This window comes from Notolabrus celidotus, chromosome 16, assembly GCF_009762535.1.
Source record: "Notolabrus celidotus isolate fNotCel1 chromosome 16, fNotCel1.pri, whole genome shotgun sequence".
In the NCBI taxonomy this organism is placed as follows: Eukaryota; Metazoa; Chordata; class Actinopteri; order Labriformes; family Labridae; genus Notolabrus; species Notolabrus celidotus.
In genome coordinates, this window is record NC_048287.1 from 27218822 (window position 1) to 27244961 (window position 26140).

The 26140-nt window shown below is 38.6% G+C and overlaps 3 protein-coding genes and 2 long non-coding RNA genes across 9 annotated transcripts in view; 3 read left to right on the plus strand and 2 right to left on the minus strand.

Annotated features, from left to right (window-relative positions):
• Positions 1-4117, plus strand: part of LOC117827743 — a 42581-nt gene extending 38464 nt beyond the window's left edge. For all 4 annotated transcript variants that reach the window (XM_034704470.1, XM_034704471.1, XM_034704472.1 and 1 more), the window contains exons 39-45: positions 236-516; positions 594-759; positions 1064-1215; positions 1402-1516; positions 2155-2403; positions 2580-2700; positions 3200-4117. In XM_034704470.1, the coding sequence (XP_034560361.1) occupies positions 236-516; positions 594-759; positions 1064-1215; positions 1402-1516; positions 2155-2403; positions 2580-2700; positions 3200-3434 (1319 nt within the window). In that variant the 3' untranslated portion in view covers positions 3435-4117. The remainder of the gene's footprint in view (positions 1-235; positions 517-593; positions 760-1063; positions 1216-1401; positions 1517-2154; positions 2404-2579; positions 2701-3199) is intronic.
• Positions 4118-7303: 3186 nt separating this feature from the next.
• LOC117827563 (C-type lectin domain family 4 member E-like) lies at positions 7304-10409 on the minus strand. Its single transcript, XM_034704156.1, has 8 exons — positions 10302-10409; positions 8819-8944; positions 8427-8504; positions 8283-8340; positions 8215-8252; positions 7952-8100; positions 7735-7859; positions 7304-7635 (listed from the first exon to the last, which is right to left on the minus strand). Exons 1-8 carry the CDS (start codon positions 10342-10344, stop codon positions 7479-7481), a joined length of 774 nt encoding a protein of 257 aa, XP_034560047.1. The 5' UTR covers positions 10345-10409; the 3' UTR covers positions 7304-7478.
• Positions 8222-13300, plus strand: LOC117827564. The gene is made up of 3 exons (XR_004634238.1): positions 8222-8433; positions 13017-13111; positions 13193-13300. It is a non-coding gene; the product is annotated as an uncharacterized LOC117827564 (long non-coding RNA).
• LOC117827565 lies at positions 11327-12870 on the plus strand. The gene is made up of 3 exons (XR_004634239.1): positions 11327-11423; positions 12467-12547; positions 12745-12870. It is a non-coding gene; the product is annotated as an uncharacterized LOC117827565 (long non-coding RNA).
• On the minus strand, positions 12014-25349 carry LOC117827562 (hepatic lectin-like). 2 transcript variants are annotated; one of them, XM_034704155.1, is made up of 8 exons: positions 25072-25349; positions 24753-24833; positions 22788-22901; positions 20255-20332; positions 19968-20021; positions 19651-19802; positions 19427-19551; positions 12014-12401 (listed from the first exon to the last, which is right to left on the minus strand). In XM_034704155.1, exons 1-8 carry the CDS (start codon positions 25133-25135, stop codon positions 12212-12214), a joined length of 858 nt encoding a protein of 285 aa, XP_034560046.1. In that variant the 5' UTR covers positions 25136-25349; the 3' UTR covers positions 12014-12211. The 2 variants fall into 2 exon arrangements, with proteins under 2 accessions (XP_034560046.1, XP_034560045.1); XM_034704154.1 differs by lacking the exon at positions 12014-12401 and adding an exon at positions 18806-19337.
• Between the last annotated feature and the right edge of the window lie 791 nt (positions 25350-26140).

Genomic DNA, 26140 nt, shown 5'->3' on the forward strand with positions numbered 1-26140 from the left:
ACCATAAAGTGGATCAGATCTTTTTGAAAGGTTGAGACTTGATTTGAGACCTGATTTTAATAAAGAAGTTTCCATGATGCAAGGTAAATATCACAAATTTGGAAACAACAAAATAAATCCAGATTCATTGATCAGCTGTCTCTCTGTTTTAATCTTTTGATGAAACAAAGAGAAGAACACTCAAACTCTCTGACTTAATATTTATTCATTGTTAACTTTTCCTTATTACTTTCAGAGCACTCCTATAACCGCACTGATGATTGGGATCCAGATCAACGGGCCGCTTTCAACAACCTGGAACAAACTTGGGCTAATACCAGCTTTGGGTCGCTCACTCAACCACCAGAGGAGCCATCTTCAGTTCTAGAAAAGGATGCGACCTGTGAGCGTCAGCGGGAGCTCACCAATCAGTCTCTTCCTTCTGCTCTTGAAACAAGAGAGCATCACCAGAACTCCCAGGTCCCTGTACCGGCTCCATCATCACATACTGCAGAGAAAGTCCACAACAAGAACAAGGTAACTTACTACTTCAAAAACAAGGTTATTGAATCATCTCTCTGTGGGGTAACCTTGTCTCCTCTCTCCTTTTGAAGGGTCGTAAGCTGCAGCATTTTTCTAAGGAGGCTGAAGAGGAGACACCTCATAGAGACTTTTCTAAAGCTGTGCACAGGAGGTATAGCAGAGTGGAGAGTCAGTGTGGGATCATCGCCTGGAATAGATGGATCCAGCAGAGGAGATCACAAGCAAAACTTCTTTCTTGTATGTAACTATGTCTTTCTTTTTAGGACATGTATTTTGTAAAGAATAATTTTCTGTTGATTTAGAAACAAGCTTATCTTCATCGTTTGGTGTGACCAGAATGAGATATTTTAGATTTAAACATGTTACGAATTGAAGATGTTTACTTTTTTACCTTTAAGTGAAACGAATAAAAAGAGTAGATTGGTTGTTGAGTAAAAGCTTTAAAAACAGTCGATTAGTTAGTTAGTTTTGAGCGCAGATTACTAATTTCTGAATCTAGCAACTAGCATCTAGTAAACCCTCTCACTCTCTCCTCTGTTAGTTCCCGCTTCGGCATTAAAGGAGGAAATCCTTCTCTGCTCTGCGGCTGAGCTCAATAACAGCCTCTGTGGCTTCATTAAGGGGCTGAAGCAGCTGGATGGAGAGCCGTATTCCCCTGACAATCTGTTCTACCTCTGTCTCTGCATACAACAGGCAAGATGAGACACACATACTTAAGCTACAATACCTGAAAAAACTAAACACATGCTAATACATCAAGTTCTTATAAAACATGGATGACATGCCAGCTCCACAAAAGTGAAGTCAAAATCATGTAAGACAGCAGTGTGTTTGCTCACAGTGTTTTTTGTCTGATGGCTTTTTGTTGTTTGTCTGTAGTACCTGTTTGAAAACGGTCGTGTGGAGAACATATTCAGTGACTCAGTCTACAACAAGTTCTCCTCTGCGTTCACCAAGATCCTGAGAGGTTTCAAACCCTCAATCACAGCTAGCGGTGAGTCATTGCTTCTCTCTGGGATCGATGCACTTTGATCAGATGTATAACAAGGCAAGGCAGCTTTATTTGTAAAGCGCATTTCATACATGAGGGCAACTCAATGTGCTTTACATTAAAACATTAAAAGCATTGGTAACATTCAGACAGGCATAAAAGAACATAATTAAAATGAAAAATATAATGAAACATAGAAAAGAAAAGGAAAAATTAGAAATATATTAAAAGTACATTTAAAAGTAGCATTTAAAGTGAGTTAAAATGAGCTAAGATAGGAAGGCAGTGGCAAATAAGAGTCTTAATCTTTGATTTAATCTTTGTATTTTGGGCCTAAACCATTCAGTGCTTTATAAACCATCAGCAGGATTTTAAAGTCTATTCTCTGACAGACAGGAAGCCAGTGTAGAGATCTAAGAACTGGAGTGATGTGGACTACTTTCTTGGTCCTTGTTAGGACTCGAGCAGCAGCATTCTGTATGAGCTGCAGCCGTCTGATGGACTTTTTAGGGAGTCCTGTAAAGACCCCGTTACAGTAGTCTAGTCTGCTAAAGATAAATGCATGGACCAGTTTTTCTGCATCCTGCTGAGACAGAAGTCCTTTAATCCTTGATAACAGATGACTCCTCCCCCTTCTGCAGGTTACACCCATTCCTACGTAGAGGAGGAGTTTCTGTGGGAGTGTAAGCAGCTGGGGGCGTACTCCCCTATCGTCCTTCTCAACACTATGCTCTTCTTCTGCTGCAAGTACTTGGGTTTCACCACGGTGGAGCAGCACCGCCAGCTGTCCTTTGCCTACGCCGTGCGCCGCATAAAAACCAACCCGAACAATACCAAGACCAGATTTCTGCTTTTCTGTCTCCCAAAATCCACAAAGGAAGCAGAGTCAGGTACCAGAATGATCGACAGCCGAAGTGAAACAGCTGATTGTTGTCAACATCTTACACCTTTTGTCCCTTTTCACCACACATTCAGTTTTACAGGCGGCGGTGTGGAAACATATCTGCCTTATGCTTGTCTGTGTTTTTATAATAGTTACCGAAGTTGTGTGTTTTTGTGTTTTCAGATGAAGATGGCGTCCCATCTCAGAAGCGCAAGAAAAACGACAGTATCACCACAATGACGGAGAACACAGAGAATCCTCTCCGCTGTCCAGTCAGACTCTACGAGTTCTACCTCTCCAAGTGGTTTGTAGCTCTGACTTTTTATACTTTAGGCATGCAAAGGCTCGCTACAGAAGTCAGTCACGCCCAAGATCCATGTCCGGTCTGTCTCTGATCCGTCACAGCACCGGATCTGATAGGTTTCTACTCTAGTCAATGTGTTAACTTCCACTGGATCCGCTCCGTTGCATTCCGACTGCTCAAAATGTCAGTTTGAGCGGAGGCACGCCTGGAGTCATTAAGTCACAGGTTTTCACAGGCTGATAAAGACAACATGGATTAGGAGAGGAGGAGGAGGAGAATTCTTGATTCAGTATTTTCCTCTGGAAAACCTCGGTCACATGACTCCAGCTGTCCTGCGGCCCTGCTCCGTGCTGGATTCCGAAAACGCAACCAGTGGGTGTTGACGGACGAGAGAGCACAGAGCGGGACCGCAGTGGATCAGAGGTGAACCGGACACGGATCTGGGGGTAGTCCTGTGTCACAAAGGTTATGTCTTAATTTTGTGTCTCTTCTCTCACAGCTCGGAGTCGGTGAGGCATCACCCTGACTTGTTTTACCTTCAGCCAAATCGCAGTTGTGTTCCCAGCAGCCCTGTGTGGTTCTCCTGCAGCCCTCTGGATGACAGCATGATGGAGGCCATGCTTGTTCGAAACCTCGCCGTGCGGGTGGAAGATAGGGAAGGTTCAGATGAGCAGACACCAGGAGATAAAACAACTCTACCTCAGGAGAAGGAAGAGGAGGATGATTCAGACTGAGGAAGGGCAGTGAGAGACCTTTTTATACTGTTTATAGAGAACTTTTTATCTACTCTGATATCAGGTTGCATTTGAGAAATACTTGAGTGGTGTAAAAATGTCGTAAAAACACATTTCATCAAACCAGTTTTAAAAAATGAATCCTCTCGGACTCACGGAGTCAGAAGAATAAAAAAAGACACCTGTCATCATTTCATTCACAGATTTACACCCTGAATACATACTGTACTTTTATTTTAAACCATTTGGACTAGGGATAGAAGACTTTTGCTGTGGAGACACTTGTAGCTTTAATCAAACCAACAATCAGACTTAAGACTTCACATCTCTAAAGGTCACATCTCCACAGGTTGGAGACCTGCAGCAGAACAGAGCTGCTGAGCTTCATTTTGGAGTTTCCACCTCTTTCCCCTCTCATCACTCACACTTCACGAACATCACTCAGTTGTTTTTTGTTTGCAGCAGTCTGTTTACAGTAAATTTGTCTAAGACACTACAGGGCAGTGTAAAATGTTTCAATGAAGCCGGCTGTTTAAAAAAAAAACAATGAAAGAAAAGTTATCTGTTTTCTGCTGTTTGCACAGTCTTTGTTTGGTGTGTTGTTCTCCTTGAATCGATGCTCTCAGTTGTGACTTGAGATTCTGTTTGTCTACTTTTGCAAAATAAAAGGAACAAAAAAGTAATCCTTGTTTTACTTTGGCTTACCTTAATGTCCATACTGTCAGTCAAAACAACTGCTCAGGTGTTTCCAGCTCGGTGTGGATGTGGAGTGGTCTTCAAATCAGGTTGTGAAATGTTGCTGCATTTACGTGATTACATGGACTTTGAAAGTCATCCCAAACACATGAATGTGCATTACAGAGTTCAGCTTACTTTTGCTATCCCTGCGCATATCAAACTGTCTTTCTCTGTCGTCGTTTTGCAACAAGCTCATTGGCAGTCAATGGGGACCAGGGCCTAAACCATGATTGGCTATTTGCCTTGTTAGAGGCAGCACATATATTCAAATGAACTATTGGAGGTGCATTTGGACCAAGAGTTTGGGGGACATTTAGCCCCCAGAAGTACTCTTCCAGGAACTGAATGGTTCCTGTGGCCCCATTGTTGTATGTGTTTCAAAGTCTCAGGAAGATTGTGGAAATCAATCCAGTGACTTATGGACAAAAAAATGTAATTTCACTACACTGCCTGACCAGTAGAGGGCAGTAAGACGAAGACCAGTCAACAAAGATGTCACCATAAAAGCAGACAGACAGGCCAGCATCATTATGAGCAACACAACAGTTAGCCTGTAAGCATGGAGGAGACTCAGCTCGTGCTGTTTTAGATGGTGCTGTATTGCATTGCAAATGGATTCACTGAATCAATACTTGGAAGGAGACAAGTGCAAGTAGCAAAACCATTTCAACACTGCTTTAAAATCTACATTGGCGTTGTTTAAAGAGGCTGCTGGGAGCTTCTTTGCATTTCAATAAGTATCAGGGTTTTTTGGTGCTTTAAAAGGTGACTTTGGACAAACGTCTTCTTTTGAGTTCTTAACGAGTTCACTTCAGCAGATTTAAATGTTGTGCTCTGTTGAGCTACCTTTCAAAGTCAAATATGATATACAAGAATATTACATCTTTACAAACTTCCACAAATTAAACAGAAATAAGACTGAACTTCTTTTAATTGGCACAAAATCTACATTAAACAAACTCCATAACTTCTCTATTCCCATCGACAAATTGCCCCTCTTCCCCTCCCCTCAGGTTAAGAGTCTGGGTGTCATCCTCGACACCACCCTCTCCTTCACCTCCCATATCAACCACGTCACCTGGTCCGCCTACTTCCACCTACATAATATTAACCGTCGCCGTCCTTCACTCACTCCCCACTCCACTGCCATTCTTGTTCACAGCCTTGTCACCTCCCATTTGGACTATTGCAACTCCCTTCTGTTTGGCCTCCCACACAAAACACTCCATAAACTACAACTGGTTCAAAATTCAGCCGCCCGTATCATCACACGCACCGCCTCCATCCACTACATCACACCCATCCTGCAACAGCTCCACTGGCTCTCATCACATGCCGGAACAACTACAAAATAGGGGAGAACAGGGTTGGTTGTCACACGGGTTGGTTGTCACACTCGTTATATCTCACCACCAGAGGGCGCTGTCTCTCAAATTGGGGTATGGACATTTCCAGAATTAGGATCAGAGCTCACCTACATAGTCTTCTCTGGAGTAAGACAGCTGAACTTGAGGTGAGAGGACTTTTTGTTTTTTTCATGTCAAATTGTAAATATTCAGCTCCTCAGTTTTTTTCTTCTAGGCTTTTAAACGATGGGTTTATAACAAAACAAGTGTTACCTTACAAAGTGTGAGGGGAAAGCTACAGTTTAGATTCTTATTAGCTAGCTAACTAGTTGTTAGATGGTTGTTAGCCTTGATGCTAGCAAAAAATTTCAGTTGGGGTTGGTCGTCACATTCTCTTTGGGGTTGGTTATCATATGTGTGAAATTAGTTGGAGTGTGCAGACCCTACATTTGCCATTACTGTAACTCAGACAGTGACTGCATGTAGCCTAGTTGAGTTGGAAAATGAGAGGGATACACATTTCACGCCAACACCTTAAGCTTCAATTTAATGAAGGAAAGACTACTGAAAGATGTTTTAATGATGAGCAATCATAAAAACCGTAAAAAGTGTGACAACCAACCCCGTTCTAGCCTACTTCTCCTCACCTTCAAAGCCATACACAACCTCACCCCTCCATATCTCTCTGACCTCCATCATACTGCCACACCAGTCCGCACCCCCAGATCCTCCTCCTCCATCCATCTCACTGTCCCCCCCTGCTCGCCTTGTTACCATCTGGAACTCTCTCCCACCTGACCTCTGTAACACTGACTCACTCCCACATTTTAAATCCAAACTCAAAACTCATCTGTTTAGACTGACTTACTCTATCTGACCACAACTCCAGAGTTGTTTACTTTTGTTTTAATGATGTAAGGTGACCTTGAGTGTCAAGAAAGGCGTCAATAAATGAAATGCATTATTGTTATTATTTATTAGTTATATCAAAGGCTAAAGTAGATTTGATTAATGGACTCATTTGGGATAGGCCTCTAATTTTTTACCACACCTGGCCACCTGTACAGAAGTCATTGCCCCAGTTTGGCCGCCCCAGTCCAAAAAGTCTGGCTCCGCCTCTGAACAAGCTCACTAGCTTTATCTTTGGAAGACACAACCCATCCTGAAATCCTGCAGGGGTAGAGTGCACAGGCTAGAAGTACTTGAGATCAGACTTCAAAAACTGATCACCAACTTTAGAGAAGAGCTCACGTTTGGACGAATACATTGGATCACTTTGTTTTATCCATAATACAAACAACACACTAGGACCAGTTCTTTATTTAAGCTTTTTGCATTTATTCATGAGTGGAAATAAAGATAATGATATTTGACATTTGAACAGTCAGGGGATAAGTTTCTGTTTGCACATTTCTACCTTTGATACATATAGGCTGTAGTAAAATCACATTGCTCCACAGCGCTGCTATTGCAGGCCTGCTGCTGTGGATGTGCCAGCTGCTACAACTACTACTATCCATCTCACCAATATCATCTCTCTCTCTTCATCTCCCTCTATCCCTCTCTCCAACATGGTCTCAGAAGATGTGTGTCTAACATGAGTCTGGTCCTGCTGGAGGTTTCTGCCTGTTAAAGGAAGTTTGTCCTTGCTACTGTAACTTGTGCTCTGCTCATGATGGATTAAGATGAGGTCGTACTGAGACCTGTCTGTAAGATTGGACTGGATCTTATCCTGTCTTGATGTTGGGTCTTTGTTAATAATTTAACAGAGTACGATCTAGACCTGCTCTGTTTGTAGAGCATCTTTGGATAACATTTGTTGTGATTTGGCGCTATATAAATAAAGATTGACTGGTTGATTAATTGGATACATTCTGTATCCTGCACTGAGATTTGTTTTATCAGGCTGAGTGAGACATAAAGCTGAATGAGACTAAACACGTCAGATATGCTTCATATGTCATGTTTCTGCTGGTTTCTCACAAACAATTTTCTGAGGGTCTTTGCAGGATCTATCATACCAACGCTTAAATACACCCCCTCCCCCCATCCTCACGCAGTCCTGCCCATCTGTGTTGTTAACCAACGAGTTGTCCGGCTCACCTTTGTTCCAAAACCTATATAGAGAGAGAAACAGAGAGAGAGAGAGATGCCTCCATAAAACGGATGACTTTTATTTTGGAAATTGACAGGAAACGTGTCAAAAACAGTCAGACCCTGTGCTCAGACGTGATCCATCCACCCACATCCACCGGCCCTCTTCCTCTGAGTCGGTCAGTCCGATCCAGAACATGTCCTCAGAACCAGTCATTCTGTCTCTCAGTTTCAGACTCAGGAATTCCTGCAAGAAAACAAACATGGGAGAGACTCAGTAACACGCAGGATAAAAACTAATGACAACAAATTGATTGAGCCAGCAGCAGTGTGTTTGACCTGCTCGTCTCTGCTGTCAATCTTCACCAGGTCTGCTCCTTTGAGCTGGCATTCAGCTCTGCTCTCACTCCAGGTTGATTTGATAATGGAGAAATAATAACAGTTTCCTCCCAATCGCTCCCAGCCTGCTTGACATTTCAGATATGTCTCTGAAGAGATCACAGCAAAGACTTCAGTCAGCTGTTATAATATGTGTGATCTGGAGGCAGTTTTAATCAGAGACATGTAGAGATTATTAGAGAAGGGGAAAATCCTTCACTCACCTGTTGGGCATGTTGGCTTCACTATTGGGCATGTATGCCTCACGATTGGACATGTTGGGCATGTATGCCTCATGATTGGACATGTTGGCTTCACTGTTGGGCATGTTTTCTCTTCACAGTTTCTCTCTGTTATCAAAAGGGTTAAGAATAATTCCCTTTCCATTCTCAACTTAAGATCTCTTAGGACCTGAATAGAGAATATCTTTTTTTACCTGTGAAGTTTCTTTTCAAAGCGTCATTCTCGTCTTTCAGTCTCTGGAAACCGTCCTCGGTCATGATGTTAGCATGAGCTGAATGAAAATCAGGGAGTAAAAGTCAGTGAAATCATTGAACTCAAATACTTTGTAATCTGTTTACTCAACATTTGAATTAATTCCAGTACTTTTTTTCTTTCAGCTCTGAGGTTGAAGACTCCTCAGGTCAGTCAACATAAAAACACTTTTTCACATATACTTTAGAAAGTGTCAAAAATTTGAACTTGAAAATAACTACATAAAGATGCGGACTCTGTTAATAGCAAGACTATCAAAGTAGGTCTTGAGTTTGCTTTTAAAAATGTTTGAGTGATGAGATGATTTTAAGTTGATTGTCATGACAAACTTACCGAGGCGACAAACGACAATAACAGCAGCTGCCAGGAGAGCGCTGACAACCAGCAGGGCCACTATCGCTGAGGTGACCTTTGACCCTCTGGTGGACACTGAGTGCTGTATGTTGGCATAAGTTTCATCTGTTTAACAGAGAGTGGACACAGTAAACTGAAGCATCCATGCAGACCACAGACAGTTTGAATCCCTTCATTTTAGACAATTCTTTAAAGCACCAAGTCTTGGTGGACAAAAAGTGTCATCAAGAAGAAACACTCAAGTAATATTATTTGTAACCATAAAAATCCTTGTTGACATTAACTGGTGGCCTAGTGGTCTTAGCGACCCACGTATAGAGGCTGCAGTTCTCATCGCAGAGGTCACTGGTTTGACTCCCAGCAGCGACCATTTCCTGCATGTCTTCCCCCGCTCTCTGCTCCCCACATTTCCTGTCTCTCTTCAGCTATCCTATCAAATAAAGGCATAACCCCCCCCCCCCCCCCCCAAAAGAAAATCACCTCTACAAAAGTGTCCGAAAGTCGTCTACGTATCTTCAACCTGATTCATCTCACTCCAAAACCTTCTGTCTACCTTGTAAAAGGTTTAAAGAGACGAGCTCCCTCAGACCCAAACCCTCCTGCAGCCTGCCTTAATCTCACAGAGCAAAAACTGGAGTGTCCAGCATGTTTAAGTGAGTTGAATTAAACAAATAAATAAGAGGGAAGCAACTTAAGACTTGCCTTAAAAAACAGAATAGGCCAGGGATTTAGTCTGTAAATCACACACATGTAAAATAAAGATTAAAACAAATTCCATCATCAAGCACTGAATCATTTTAATTTACGTGTTTGAAAAGTAGGAAGAAGTAAAAAACACATTTAATCCTCTCCTTTATTCACTACTTATTCTCTTAATACTTGAATGCATTAAAACAAAACAAATCTTCATATTTTATCTTCATGTTCAAACACATTCAAAGTAAACCCCTCCTGGTTATCTATGCCCTTCTTCCTCCGTTACTCATGAAAATAATCCCTTTATACTTCGTCCTAAACTGTATTATGTTTCGTCATTGCTGTAGCTCCGTATTGAGTCTGTTCTGATACAAAAACCTTTCCTTGTTGTCCGAACACTCATAATCTTTAAATGTAACTTCTTTCCTAAGTTATAACCCGCTCCCTTTCAAAGATCATTCTTTGAATATGTCAAAGCAGGTCAAAACATGTTAAGGTTTTGGACTTGAGGAATAATACATTTGTGTGTTCACAGAAATCATCATTGACCCTGTTTTGCAGTACTGAAAGCTCTTGAAGTGAGTTTTTATGTGTTTCCTTAAGCCTCAGCACAGTAACTGAGATATGTTAAAATAAGTGTTTGCATATAAAACATCACTGGGGCATAGAAGTAGCAACCTGACACAATTATTTAAAAGATTCACATCGCCCTGAGACACCACAACAGACTGTTGGTACTCAGTTACATTGAACATCTTGTTCTTACCCTCTCTGCACTCCTGACGACGAGACATTTGGAAGTTTTCCATCTTCTTTGTTCAGGTTTGAGTTGATTGATGAAGAAACGTTCTTACTATAATCGAAGCAGAGGAACCAGATGTTTTGGCAAAGCTTTGAAACAGGTGGACAGACTGACAGAGAGATCAGATAACATATGTACAAACAGGTCATCACCTTTAAGTTGAAATGAGACACTAATGGTTAAAAATCTTGTCTCATAGTTCCTCAAAATCTTGTTTGAAACACAGTTGCTGCTTTCTTTGAATCTGCGTATAAATGAGGGTTTTTATTTCATCACACTGAGCCTACATGCACAGATGAGAAGTTGCTTGATCTGATAAGAAGTCACGTGATGTTTGGACATTTTTTTATAAATAACCAGGATGGAAGTTTCTGAAATGATAACAGTGTGATAACTGGAAGTTGTGGTGACTGCGGCATCCGCTGTGGCAAAGATGCAACTTCTACATTCTGTCCTTGAGAGCCAGTAACCAGAGAAACTTAAACAACTGCTGCAGACTTGTTGAGCATTCCCATCCCAAATATTTGTAGAGATTTCTCCCTGTGAAATATTGTATCAAAAAGTATTTACTTCAGCTTCAAGGTGGCGCTGTTGGCACCAAGCTTTAACATGTCATGCACATGATGAGGGGGAACTTAACAAAGTTCTTCTGAACATTTCAACAGAATTTTAATTTATCAAGATATTATGTTATTATAGCGCCCCCTGTGGGTGCAATAGAGCTATATATTTTGCTTTGCATTGCTTCAATGAGATTTCATAACACTTAAGATACTTTAATTCCTGTGTTGATAGTCAGGAGAACTTGTTACTGTTGGGGTTTGAGCTTATAATATAAGAAAAAGTCTGAATTCTGACTTTAATCTCAGAATAAAAAATAAGAAAAACACCTGAAAAATGCTTTTGCTCCCCCATCCTTTCTAAAACCTTTTTTTCAGTGACCCTTCTCCTCCTCTGTAAGGACCCGACTGGAGATCACTAGTTGAGATAACTTTTACACGTCAGGCCCGAGTGGGTAGCGCCTTCTTGGAACTCCCCACAGCACTGCCTCTGACAGACACTTATTCATGCTTGTGGCTTTTCACCGTGAGTGTTTTTTTATTCCCAAAGCTGTGTGTGTTTCTTAAAACTGTTTGATTAACACTGTGTAACAAATCTGCATGAAACTGTTCAACTTACAAACCATAGTTTAGCAGGAGTTAGCCTTTTTTGTTGTTACTTGTAGATGTTGTTTGAAGGTGTTCAGAGCACAAAGAAGACACAGCACACTTTACATTTTGTGGTTACAGCACAAATTGACAAAAGAGGGAGAAAGTAAAAAAAAAAATCTGCACTATCTCTGAACATTTTATTCACTCAGTGAAAAAAAAGTGTTAAAAAAAGTTAAATACTGTAAGTACTAATTTGAGTGGTTATACTTTGCTCTTCAACTGAACCACATTTCAGATAAAATCATATTTTTAACTCAGTTCAGTATTTCACAACTTTAGAAAGCAACTCTCCAAATTTTGAAATCTTCAACCCACATGAATAACTTGTGTAAATAAATGGATAAAGTGGATCAATCAGTGGGACCAACTTGAACTGTTTAATATTTTTTTAATCCACAATCAATTTATACATTTATAGACTAATAAAGAAAAAAAGTGAAAAAATAAGACATTTAATCCAAAATAAATCATTGAAAAGCTGCAGTTAAAGAGAAAAGCTCAAAATGAGTTGAGAAATTTTAATATTGTAAATACATGATCCTATTATAATTCTGTCAGTTCTGGTTACCTGATACATAAAGCTGTATAAAATATAAACATTGCTCCATACTCTGCATGTTTTCCTGAGCTGGTTTAAAGAGCTGAGCGGCTCTGGACTGAAGTTCATTCACACTTATGTTTTCCTTTTACTGATGATTTCTCACAAATGTGTTTGTTAGAATTCTCACAGCCTTGATCAAACCAGATCTTGTGTTCTTCAGCTCCTCCTCTCTCCCCCATCCTCGCACAGTCCTCCCCTTTCTCATCATTACCTCTCCAGTTGTCTGGCTCATTTCTGCTCCAAAATGTCAAACTACGAGACAGAGAAGAGAAAAATGCCTCCATGAAACTGATAACTTTTATTTTGAAAATGAACAGGAAATGTGTTAAAAACAGTCAAACCTTTGGTCCAGTGGAGATCCATCTACCCACTTCCACTCTCCCTCTTCCTCTGAGTCGGTAAGTCCAATCCAGAACTTGTCTTCAGCTTCCTCCATTTTGTCTATTAGTTCCTTATCAAGGAATACCTGAACAGAAAAACACAATTTAAATGATTAAAATTCAAAATATTGTGATAAAACAAATGAAGCCGGTGAGTTACATGAACCAGCAGCAGTGTGTTTGACCTGTTCGTCTCTGCTGTCTATCTTCACCAGGTCTGCTCCTTGATTTTGGCACTCATCTCTGCTCTGACTCCAGGATGATTTTAGTGTGGAGAAATAATAACACTTTTCTCCAAATGGCTCCCAGCCTGCTCCACATTTAAGACATGTGTTGTCTGTGAAAAGGCAAAGTTTGCTACTCTTGGGCATATCAAGGTTCACAAGATTTTAAACCGTTACAAAGTTTAATTTGCATGGAAAGTTAGAGCTGAATTTTAATATTTTAATGTACAGCTAATTATGAAGCTGTCTGAATTACCTGAGAGGTTTCTCTTCAAAGCTTCATGCTCGTCTTTCAGTCTCTGGAAACCGTGCTCGGTCATGATGTTAGCATCAGCTGAATGAAAATCAGGAAGTCAAGGTCAGTGAAATCATTGAACTCAAATACTTTGTAATCTGTTTCCTCAACTTTTTAAATCATTCCAGTATTTTTTTATTTCAGCTCTGAGGTTGAAGACTCCTCAGGTCAGTCAACATAAAAACACTTTTTCACATAAACAACATTTTTTTAAATATCTCCCAATAAATTCATCATCCATCTTCATCATCTTCAAACCAGAGTCCTAATCTTTTTGTATTCACAGATAATGAAAGTCTCATTGTAAGACTCTTCAAACCTGTTAGAAAAATAAGAAACCCCCCCCCCCCTCCCAATCCCAACCAAAGTCCCAACCCTCGAACCCATCCCACAATCCTTATGTTAGGTTAAGAACATGATATATGCAAATAATAATAATAATAATAATAATAATAATAATAATAATGATAATGATAATGATAATTAAAGTTGTTGTAAGGAACTTTTGATTTATAAAAATTTTGGCACCCCCTTGTGGACAAAGTGATACCTCTTATCTCTTGTTCTGTACATGCAAAAGTAGTGTTTTCAACAAAAACTCACCCTAATGTCTTTTAACAGCCAGATTTATCACTCAATGTGATTATTTTCAGCCAAAAAAACCGTGTTTCTAAAGCCAAATGTCAATCATGTGGTCTGACACCTACCCCCTCTGAGTGGTTTAAGGCATTCAAAATGACAACAGAGAAGGTATCGGTGTTGTTGTTCATGGTCTTGTTTGCTTTTGAAGGTCAAAGAGTTATAAGTGTCGATTTCAGTCTGTTTCTCAGCTGGTTAAAAACTCCTCACAGTGCCTTTAAGAAAATAACAATAATAATAATACTAAATAAATATGAATGAGAAATAAAAAAGATGATGCTGAACAAACTGAGGCAACACTGTCATGATATCTTGATGAGGAAACACTGGAGGTAAAAAAAAAGATGTTTAAACTCAAGACAGGAAATGAAACTCGCCAAAGTAAAATAGATTAACACGATAATAAAACACTAAAGATTAAACACAAAAAATAAACTAACATGATACACTAAAAGTAAATACAGCAATGTAAAACAGAATAAAATATTATGATGCAGAGAGGTAACCTGTAAAAATTATAAGATGATACGATCAAATTAATAACTAAATAAATCATAAAATAATCTGCAACAAAATAAAAAGTGAAAAGATAATATATGTCTATAAAAATTTAAAATAATTCACAATATACTAAAAATGTGTCAAAAAATTTGAACTGAATAATGAATAAATAAAGTAAGATGGACTAAGACTAATATAAGACTGAGACTCAGTTTAAAGCAAGACTACAAAGGTAGGTCTTGAGTTTGCTTTTAAATGTTTGAGTGATGAGATGATTTCAAGTTGATCTTCATGACAAACTTACCGAGGCGACAAACAGCAATAACAGCAGCTGCCAGAAGAGCGCTGATAACCAGCAGGGCCACTCTCTCTGAGGTGACCTTTGACCCTCTGGTGGACACTGAGTGCTGTATGTTGTCATCTGTTTAACAGAGAGTGGACACAATAAACTGAGACATCCATACAGACCACACACAGTTTGAAACACTTTAATCCATAGACAGGAGATAACCCTCCTGAGTTTAAGGTAAGCCCCTAACGTTTACCACGCCTGGCCTTCCCTACTGAAGGCTGTGCCTCAGTTTGGCTGCCCCAGTCAAAAAAGTCTGGCTCCACCACTGGCACTTTGTTTATTTGTTTGAAAGTGGAAGCAAGTGATCGCATTCAAATAAAAAGATGTAGCATGAGAGGAGCTGAGGGTTATGAGGCAATGTTGTTGACTATGCTACAGGCAAAGAGGTGGAGTTGAGACCGGCCTTTAGCCTCTTCGCTAACAGCTAAAGTGTGTCCGACTGTCAGTCAAGTCGGCCGTGTTCCTGAATATGCAAAAGTTGTAATTTTTACAGTGTGCGCCAATAGAGAAATAGTGTTTTGAACAAGGCTGTCAACATGTTTCTTTTTTCTGTGTCTGATGTTTCCAGTGCTTCTTTGGCCAGCCTCAAGCAGACATTTGACAAACTGCAGGTTCCTTTCTCAAGACTGGCGTCCCAGCTTGATCTTATCTCTTTGCTGATTTTGTCCTGTGCATGTGTCAACTGTGTTGTAGTAGTCTTTTCTGCATTTCTTTTAACAGTCAAATGTATCACTCAGCAATACATTTAGCAGTGAAAGATATATTTAAAAAGGTGTTAATGTGCTGTTCGCAACTTCATCTTACTCAAAGCAACGTTCAAACATTAAAATAACTATGATTAAAGTCAGAGGCTATAAAGAAGCATCAAAGTTCACTGAAGAAAAAGTCAGTCTGTTTTATAACAGACAAAAACTCCCCACAGAAGCTTTGAGTGTTAAAGTGCTAAAGACAGAAAAATGTCTCCTCTGACCGCTCTACCATTACATTTATTTCTTTTTCTTGGAGATGAGAGTTTATAACTTATGCATTTATGTAAAAGCAGAATCACACCGCTGCAGTTTCTTTTGATGCAGACATAAATGAAAATCATTTTTTGTCCACACCTGGTAAAATATTCCTGTTATAGATCGATCTACTCATTATTCACTCCATTAATCGATCGTTTGCTTTGCTTAGTTTCTGACAGAAGTGAGAAACATCATCATAATTTTCACCTTCACAAAGTTTGTTTCTTGTAGCCAGCAGCGTTTTGACCGTAAATGCAAATCAAAAATGTAATACACAAATCTTCAAACATCTGGGACTGGAAAAACAAATCAAATCAAATCCAAACATTATCAAGAGGCTGAATGCATTTCAAAGATGCTTGCTTGTATGAAACATTGCTTTAGTCAATCAGCCTTTAAAAATAACAGCAACACATTGTGACAAACTTCTGACATAAAAGCCCTGCTGCAGCTTCAACTTCTTTACAAGTCGATGATTGGGAAGCTAAAAAGAGCATTCAAACGCATTTATAAGAAGATGCATGGACAGTAGCTTTAGTGGCTTAAATGAATTCAGTCACATTAGACAACATGTTCTCACCCTCTCTGTGGTCCTGTGGACAAGACATTTGATGTTTCAGGTTCTTGGTTCAGAGTAAGTTGAGTCTGAGGATGGAGAAACTTTGTCTGTCGCAAAAAACAGAGAAGCAGATATTTTGTAAGATAGATAGATAGATGGATAGATGGATAGATAGATAGATAGATAGATAGATAGATAGATAGATAGATAGATAGATAGATAGATAGATATTTTAAAACTCACCAGTGACTTCTTCCTCCTGCTGCTTTATGACTGAATACAAATGATTCTGACACTTAAATGTTTCAGCTCTGTGCGAGAAACTTCCTGTCAGACACACTTTTTCACCACAGACAGTGACACCACACAGAGTGATGACCTCTTGAATTAACCAGATGTTGTCCGAGGTTGCCGCAAACAACAAGTGTCATCCTAAAGACCCACTGTGACAACACTTTTGTTTTCCTCCATCTAACAGTTAACAAATAATTAGCCACAATAAATAACCTTTAACAACTGACCACATGGTGGCACTATGGATATCAATTTGTACATTTTATCCATTTTATGAAGGGGGGCAACATATTAAGTTTGAACCCTTTTAGTTATTGAGACATCAGCTTTCAAACTTGATCCATTTTTATGTTTCAGACACTGAGCACAGCGTTCACTCATTCAGGCCACAAAGTCAAGTTCGACCCACAGAACATCAGCTGCTCTTAACACCCGCCCCGACCTACTGGCAGCTCAGCTGATCTCATCTATGCATTTGATACGAAAATAACAAAATGAGCGTTCTATTGTTTTATCCTGCCTTCTCTTCATGCTTCCCCTGCAAACCACTTTGCAACCCTCCTACACTCAAGCACCTTTGTTAAACTGTGTCTGATAACACCAATGTATTGCCACTGATGCTCGCTCTGCTCTGTTCCCCAGGGGTCTTTGCTGCTGCTCTCCCTGCCTTTTGCTTTTCATGTATACACATTGAAAGAGAGGAGAGGTGTGTTCTCCCCACCTCAGGCTTTTGCATTCCACGTAGACACGTGGAAGGGCAGGGAGCTCCCAGAACAGAGCCATGTCGCCAAATATAACTTATTGCATGCAAATAATTTATTATTTTTATACAAGAGTGACCCTGACTGACATTCACATTAATTTACTGAAGCATGTAAACATGAACAAAAATAAGGACACACTTCTCCTTCAAATAGATATCACTATTTATATTCTACCATTAAACCATCTTCATAGTCAATATCTTCAATGCAGATAAGAAAATCTAGTTTAAACTGTACGAGGATAAACTGCAACGAGAAATCCACTTTTATAAAGTCTCTTTTTATTTCAGTTTCTACAACTACTGATTCAAACTCTGAACAACACTGTTAATAACTTTTACACTGCAAAGTAGGATCAAACTGAATGAACTCAAAGAGACAGTTTTATTTATATTGCACATTTTAGCAACAAGGCGGTTCAAAGTGCTTCATAGAAAACATCAGAACATCATGACAAAGAGCAGAAGAAACTCATCAAAGGAGGACATTTAAAAATGCTTAAATCAAGTCATTCAAAATGAAAGCAAAGACTAATTTAAAAAGCAGAAACAAAGGGTTGAAATGCCATTTATTTAAATAAAAAGGGTCAATGTTAAATTATGAAAAAAGCTGAATAGAAGACAACTGTAAACAAGTGAGTCTTCAGCCTCATGTACTCTATTTCACATGACTTAAAGTACTGAAGTGTGGATGTGCTGCCCCCTTCTGGTGTTTTTTATTTTTGCTCTTTGGGTCAAAATATTGACAACACATCATTTATAGCTATTAATATTCTCCTAAAGTAAATGTCTTTGAACCACTTTTAAAGAGTATTTCAGTTTGTCTGAGTAGAGATTCAAAGTGTTAAACAACTCTGCAGATGACTGAAACACTATGAATGTTTTTGCTATGTTGGCTTAAAGTCAAAACATGTGAGCCTTCACTCATCCAGAGATCATAAAGGACAGTTTAACGTGAAGTTTAAATCAATACAGCTTACTCTTTTAAAAGTGCTTTCATCGGTTTTCACTGTGAATTAATGAAGACTTTTGAGATGACACAGTATTTAGTTCTACTCAGCAATCTTTCTTGGTTTATCGAGCAACTCTTCAAAAACTGTCCCTCTTTATCTGAAATATCTTAATCTCTTCTGATCGGAGAGTTCTTCTGCTTTACCTTTTTATCTCCAAAGCTGTGTGTGTGTGTGTGTGTGTGTGTGTGTGTGTGTGTGTGTGTGTGTGTGTGTGTGTGTGTGTGTGTGTGTGTGTGTGTGTTTCCTTTTACTCGTAACTGTGCAACAAATCTGTATGAAAGAACTTAAACAACTTAAACATGAAGTAACTACTACTTTCAAGGAACACAAACTGAGAACAAAGAAATCAGATGGTTTGATAAATGTTTTTTCGGTGCTTGCAGGACAAATTCATAAGAATATGAATTTTTGTCTATTCAGTGAAATACACAAATAACTGTACACATTTGGGTAGATGAAAACAATATATATTAATAACTTTTAAAATTGTATGTGTAAGTAAAAATTAAATTACACAACCAACCAACTTGAAATATTCAATAATTGTTTCAGCTAATTCTAATAAAAAAGAAAATGTCAACGCTAATTTCACAATTTTCAAAAACCAAACAATCAATATTTACATTTATAGACTAATGTGGATAAAAAAATATATTTAACATTTTAAAGCAGATCAAATTAATGTTAAAAAAAATAATAATCATTAATCCAAAATATGTTGAAGAGCTGCAAAACACAAAAGCTCCAAATGAGTTCCAACTCAACAAACTCCAAGGTAAATTAAATGTTTTACTTATTTTAATAAAAGTCATCATATTATGAATTATACACGTATCAGTTTTAAATTGTAATATTGTAAATAAAGCGCTGGTTACCTGATACATAAAGCTGTATAAAAGATGAACATTGCTCCATACTCTGAATGTTTTACTGAGCTGGTTTAAAGAGCTGAGCGGCTCTGAAGCTGAAGTTCATTCACACTTAGGTTCTCCTTCTACTGCTGATTTCTCACAAATGTGTTTGTTAGGATCCTCACAGCGTCGATCAAACCAGATCTTGTGTCCTACAGCTCCTCCTTTCTCCCCCATCCTTGCACAGTCCTCCTCTATCTCATCATTACCTCTCCAGTTGTCTGGCTCATTTCCGTTCCAAAATGTCAAACTACGAGACAGAGAAGAGAAAAATGCCTCCATGAAACTGATAACTTTTATTTTGAAAATGAACAGGAAATGTGTTAAAAACAGTCAAACCTTTTGTTCAGTGGAGATCCGTCTACCCACTTCCACTCGTCCTCTTTCTCTGAGTCGGTAAGTCCAATCCAGAACTTGTCCTCAGCTACCTCCATTTTGTCTCTTAGTTTCACATCCAGGAATATCTGAACAGAAAAACACAATTTAAATTGTTAAAATTCAAAATATTGTGATAAAACAAATGAAGCCGGTGAGTTACATGAACCAGCAGCAGTGTGTTTGACCTGCTCTTTTTTGCTGTCTATCTTCACCAGGTCTGCTCCTTGATTTTTGCACTCATCTCTGCTCTGATTCCAGGTTGATTTTTGTGTGGAGAAATAATAACACTTTTCTCCAAATGGCTCCCAGCCTGCTTCACATTTGAGACATGTTTTGTCTGTGGAAAGATCACAGCAAAGACTTCAGTCCACTTTCATTTGTTGTGTGATTTACCGGATTGATAGGAGCAGTGTATTACACTGGTAGAATGCTATATAATCACTGTTTCTTAATTATCATTAGAGAACATGAATCTTTGTAAAATATGAAGTCCATCACTCACCTATCGGGCACGTTGGCTTCAGTATGATGCATGGTATTTTTGAACATGTTCTGTCTATTTTGAAACGATAAAACATTTATCTTTCATTGATCATCCTTTAAGATCACTCAGTATTTCATGGAGCCACACAGAGACACAAACTTTGTATCAGTCTTTTAAAGGTGTAAAGGTGTGATATCATTTAGAATAAATCAACAACTGAATGAAAACAATCTTTAAAATCAAACCAAGTGTGAAGTGAAATGCAACTTTTACACATTTATGAGCCCAACCTTTGACAAGCTTACCTGTAAGATTTTTTTTCAATGCATCATTGTCATCTTTCAGTTTTTGAAGCTGCTCCGTGGTTTGCATGTTTTTATAGGCTGGTAGAAGAAAAACAAAGTATTGTCAGTGGAAATCAAACACTCATTAAAAGGAGTTTCTTTAATTGAATCCTTCAAAGATCCTATATGGATGATTAAAAATATGGAGCTTTAACAAAGTCTTTCTGTCCCCTGGCTTTCACTTGCACAAAGCCATTCTATCATTAAAGCTCCTGTGAGGAGTTTTTGATGTTTATGAAATAGGCTGATGCCCGAGGCTATATGTTCTGAGTGATCCGCAAATGACATCTCACTGTGGGGCCAGGGACTTTATTCAGACCAGTATAATGGTGGGAAAACAAATCATAATGAGAAACTGGAGGAACCCAAGTGAGCCCTCTTTTCATGAGTGGTTCACTGAGCTGGCAAAGGTAGCATCATATGAACAGATTTCATTCAGCTGTCAGGATATGGTGGACAAATATGTGGCAAAGTGGGGAGACTATTTGAAATACATTGGTAATGGGGATTGAGCTTGAACTAAGGCACACATACTGTATAGCAGTGTACTGCTTCTATTAAATTGGAGTAGATCATGGTGCATGTTTTTTTTTTTTATTATTGCAGTTGTTTTTTAATTTATTTTTAACTGTGGGTTTTGGTTTCAATTATTATTAGTTAAAGCTAGGGTTGGTAGTCTCGGAAAACCAGCATGAATTTGATCATAGTGAAAGTTAAAAACACAAACAAACATGGCTGCTGTTAGTACTCACAACTATCATGCTAGCATTATCCAGTTGTACTGGTGACACGATATCAGGAGAAAAGTTATAACACATATATAATACTGTAACAGCTCTACTGTTTGTTAAACCTGTTCAGTGTAGATGCTCTTAATTCCTACAGTGTTGACAGTCAGTGAAGGCATCAGGAGAGGTGTACTGTAGAGTGTGAGTGGGAGAGAGGAGAGACGAGGAGAAGTTCTTCATCCATTCAAACATTGATTGTTGTTTTGTTGGTTGGCGTGATCACGGCCGACAGTGACCGGTTATTAAAACTCAACGTGTTCACGAATCGGCTCGTCATCACTACAGCATTCGGACGGACGCTACAATAAATATATATTTTCTGTAGGACTTAATGAACGTCATTAATTATTCTGCTTGTTGGTGAGAGCTTTTTAGACTCTGATCCGGACTACAGTCCTGAGCAAAGCACCTCATCAGGTCAGAGGGGACAGGCCCGAGGACGAGCGAGAGGGGCAGTAAATAGAGTCAGGGGAAGTAGAGGCAGGAGACGGGGACTCGGAGGAGTGCACGCCGGGGAAATGTACGCGCAGGAGGAGGGCAGAACGGCTGGACGGGATTTGATTGGTTTAAAATTTGGGGAGCCAAAAAACGGTGATTGGTTGGTGTTTTCCCAGGTTTACTCCGGCTGTAGATAGCAGTTTTTTTCACTCTTTTTTAAGAACACATTATGTAATGATTACCATCAGGACATAAAGATCATTTTAACCAGTATGACAAAAAGTGTATCTAAATCTGATTACCAACCCCAGCTTTAAATGTGTTTATGTTAATCTCTCTGTTCATTTCTATTATTATTATTTTATTTATATATTGTTTCATGTAAAAAAAATGAGATATTTGATTTTCACCCAAATGTGATAAATCTTATGTAAAAATCAATGAAATACTAATTACAAAAGAGAAAGAAATAGACTGATGTTCATATTGATTCCTTCTATGATGTGCAAAAGCAAATAAGACCATCAGCAGCAAGACTGATTATTTCCATATTGTAATTTTCAATATCTGAAACCGGTGCCAGGGGGTAGGTGTCAGACGAGCAGCTGAGGAGACTGACTAATTATAATATTTATAATGACTGATATGTTTGACCAGCAGGATATGATTCTTTTTATGTCAGAAGACACTTAAGCATGCAGCAAAGATTACTTTGTCAACAGGGGGCGCCAAAATTGACATCAACTGAAAATTCCTTACAGGAGCTTTAAACAACCCACAACTCCTTTATTCACAGTATTACCAGAGATTGTTATGGGCTGTCTGTGGTGTTGGATTTTTAAAGGAATTAATGTGGAGGGGCGTTACAAATGTACTTTGAGTGTTAAAATATATTCTGGAGTAGCATATCAGGAGGTGTTATAAAGAAGCATCAAATGTTTGAAATATATATAAGAAAACATAGATAGGAAAAGTTCTCTTTGGTATAACATAAAGAGAAAATTAACTTTGGGACAAAGGACTCCGGAAACACTCACATCTACATCAGGGTCCTTTACCTGTTCATTAAAATGTGATTTTTGTGTTTATTTGAAAAGTACATTGAAAAAAAACCCATGGAAAACAGCAAAAATAAATTGGTTTTAAATCTGTTAGAGTTCACTTTCATTAAGCTCTTCACGAGTAGCTACCCTTCCTCTGTTCTGCTAAAAAGTATCACAGTTAAAGTCAGTCTAAATCATAACTTATAGAAAACTCAACAAACTCACTGGTATATCCAAGACCAGTGACAGCAGCCACCAGCAGAGCAAGAAGGACCACCACGGCCACTCTCTCTAATGTAGCACCTGATGGACCAGTGGATCCAGCTTGTTGTTGGGGATCTGTTAAACAGCAGGAACAAAAAAAAGACAGTGGGTTGTTATGACAAACTGGTTTCTGTAATGTTGAGAGGCCTCGCCCCTGTGATTATGGCAGGACTTTATAAATTTCTCCTCTTCCACATAGAACAAACAAGTTCCTAATCTTCTATACTTGGCTATACTTTTATAACCAGGTTTCTGATTGCTTTATTAAAAAGCATAGACAACAACACAGCCACAGCATATTTTCTACGTGTGAAACTTTTAGTAGATACTGGATTTTGAGAACGTATGAATTGATGTGATAAAGACAATTGTATACATATATATATTTAATTCTTCTTCTTTTTTTTTGTTTACCAGAGACATATATAGCATACAGCTGATGGAGAGGTGTCAGACGAGGTGGTCAACTGCACACGTTTACTTCTTATACTTGAAGATACACGGTATGTTGATAGAAAACAGAAAAAAAGATTCAGCCTGAAAGTTCACTTTTGATGCTTAAAACCTCACAAAATAAAAGTAGACAAATACAAATCTTGTATTGAACAAGTTAAACGAGACATGCTAAACAAAGATGGCAGCATTTTTAATGGGGATGCTGCCAAACAAAGTTTCAGTGTATTGTTTCTTTCTGCGAGTGTCTGTCCTTTCTATTATTTCCACATGTTAAAGACTTGAATGACTCCTAATTAAAGTATAAGAGGAATTAAGAAAATGTGCCCAAGGTTTAAAAAGTGTCCCATGTGACTTTAATAACATGTTTTTCTTTATGTCATTATATATGCATTCATCGATCTCAATCAATCTTTATTTATATAGCGCCAAATCGCAACAAATGTTATCTCAAGACTCTTTACAAACAGAGCAGCTCTAGACTGTACTCTATGTTCTATTATTAACAAAGACCCAACATCAAGACAGGATAAGATCCAGTCCCATCTTACAGACAGGACTCAGTCTGATCTCATCTTAATCCACCATAAGCAGAGCACTTTGCAGCATTTAGCAAGTAACAGCGTCAAGGACAAACTTCCGTTAACAGGCAGAAACCTCGAGCAGAACCAGACTCATGTTAGACACACATCTTCTTACAGTTTTCATAGTAAGAAATTCAGAAGCTACTACACATCCAAGCTCTCCCCAGGCTTTGCTAAACTGTCTTTTTTTCTGTTTCAGCAATGCCTGCAAACACTTATACAGCAAATCACACTTAGTATTTCACACTGTAAGTGACACATGTATACTTGCGGGGCTAAGCTTTTCCTGTTACAGACACTTCTGCAACTTTAACGTTAAACATCAAACAAGAGTGTTTTCATATGAAACGAAAATTTACATGCAACAGGGCTATGTGGGTTCTCACTTTGCAAACATACTCCAGTAAAATGGGTTGAGTGCTTACAGTGATGGTGAAGATAAGGAAGGACTGCAGTGTGCAAAAATAGACAGGAAGCATGAAGCCTGTTAACTGATCAGTACTGGTTTATCAATAACACCAAGTCCTTCCTTTTTCTTATCTTTAACCATCTTGCAGTATTTTTACACATGTCAGACTGTGGGTCAACGAAGGTAACATCTTATGATGACTTTGAAGAAGTCACATGCAAGATTCAAAGCTTCTGATGCTGCATTAAACTGGATCACATCAGTAACGCTGGCAGTTTGTAACAAAATACATGAAATCCTTAATTTGTACCTGTAAATATATATATATAAGTTGCGTATCATAGTTTGTAATGTGTCAGTTTTGGCTTTTTAATCAACTTTCAGCCCTCTGTTTGCTTAAACTATATCATTGCACCATAATAACCATGGTCAGGAGGTCAGAGTTCCCTTTTCTGTTTATATCTCACAGTTTTTACCCACCAATGAGCTCTGTGGAAAGCGGTGGAGCCTTCGCAATCTTGACTTCAGAGTATGTGGTGTCCTCAGAAGGGGGAACTGTCCCTGAAGCACAAAACACAAAATCAAACGGAGGGAAATGTGTTGAGAATATATGCTGAACTGAGTGTTTTGTGAATTTAACTTTAAACTTTAGAATTAAAAGACACCTCTTGGAAGTATTTGGGAGGTTTTTTTTAAAACATCTGGTAGCATTCCTAGAAATCTAAGAGGCAGCACAGAGATAGAAAGATTCTGTTTACAAAGATGAATGGATACATCAAATATCAGTTAAAGGACTTACCATTGGCTTTTTCCCTGGATTTTGTGAACTTCACATCCGAGTACAACACATCAACTTCAGGCATTTTACCGCAGTAACCCCAGCGAGTTTTACAGACAACTGAATTGACGCTTCACCGAATGTGTTTTAAAAAATCCTTCCGGTGGGACATGAGTTGGCGGGGAGGGCTCTATGAGGAGTTTGGTTCTGCAAATCTATTCTTTTTTTCTCTGTATTTTATTCTAAGTGATGTTTCACTTCCCTTTTGTAATCAAACAATCTGTAACCATGATGTAAAATGGTGTGGCTTGGGGACTTAAAAAGAGGAAGTTACAAGACTCTCAAAGATTGGTAATGGGACTGTTTAAAGTGATAAATCAATCTATTGATAGAAAAAACAACTGTATCATTTCCTTTTTTTTGCCTACTGAATGTGCAATGTTCCGATCAAATAAGTACACTAAAAAGATCTCTGCATAAACTAAGGAAATGACAAACATGCACTCAATAGTGATAAAGCTGTCCTTTATTTACTACCCTATATGGAGCTGGTGAAGTCAAAATAAGTTTAGACTACAGCTCATTCAGAATGCTGCAGCAAGAGTTTTAACACTTGATCACATAACCCCACTTCTGAAGACTCTGATCTGACTGTGTTGCTTTTATAATTGATTTTATAGTTTTCCCTTTTTTTTTTAAAAGCTCTTAATGGTCTCTTCTTTTTTCATTTTACGTTCCAGTCACGTCACTCCTCCAATGCTTCCCTTTTGTATGTCCTTCATGTGTCCCAAGCACCAGGGAGAGTGTTAGAGCCATAGAGTTATTTGAGTGTGTGCATGCCTTTAATTGTCATGCTGCATGTAAGTGGTGCTGTCAAGTGGGAGCTACCGAGCATGTGCGAGGCAATGTGTGCTTTCATTTTTAGCAGGACAAGGAGCACCATATTTTTCTAATCGTAGCTTTGTTTGGTTTGTATAGTTTTGTCGCTTTTGTAAATATAAGTTAATAGCGACGAGAGAAGTGATTTTGTTTGTCTATAATTTTAATAAATTCTCGGTTTGTTTAATTTTATACGGCATTCATTTCTTTT

Bases quoted from the DNA above. Each gene is read 5' to 3' on its own strand.
- LOC117827562 (XM_034704155.1), bottom strand. From the start codon at position 25,135: ATGCCTGAAGTTGATGTGTTGTACTCGGATGTGAAGTTCACAAAATCC. The intron at 19,803-19,967 runs GTGAGTGATGGA...ATCTTTCCACAG, and splicing joins GAAGCCAACGTGCCCGATAG to ACAAAACATGTCTCAAATGT. The intron at 19,552-19,650 runs GTCAAACACACT...TTTTCTGTTCAG, and splicing joins TAGACAGCAAAAAAGAGCAG to ATATTCCTGGATGTGAAACT.
- LOC117827563 (XM_034704156.1), bottom strand. From the start codon at position 10,344: ATGGAAAACTTCCAAATGTCTCGTCGTCAGGAGTGCAGAGAGG. The intron at 8,253-8,282 runs GCATACATGCCC...TCCAATCGTGAG, and splicing joins CCAACATGTCCAATCATGAG to GCATACATGCCCAATAGTGA. The intron at 7,860-7,951 runs GTCAAACACACT...GTTTTCTTGCAG, and splicing joins TTGACAGCAGAGACGAGCAG to GAATTCCTGAGTCTGAAACT.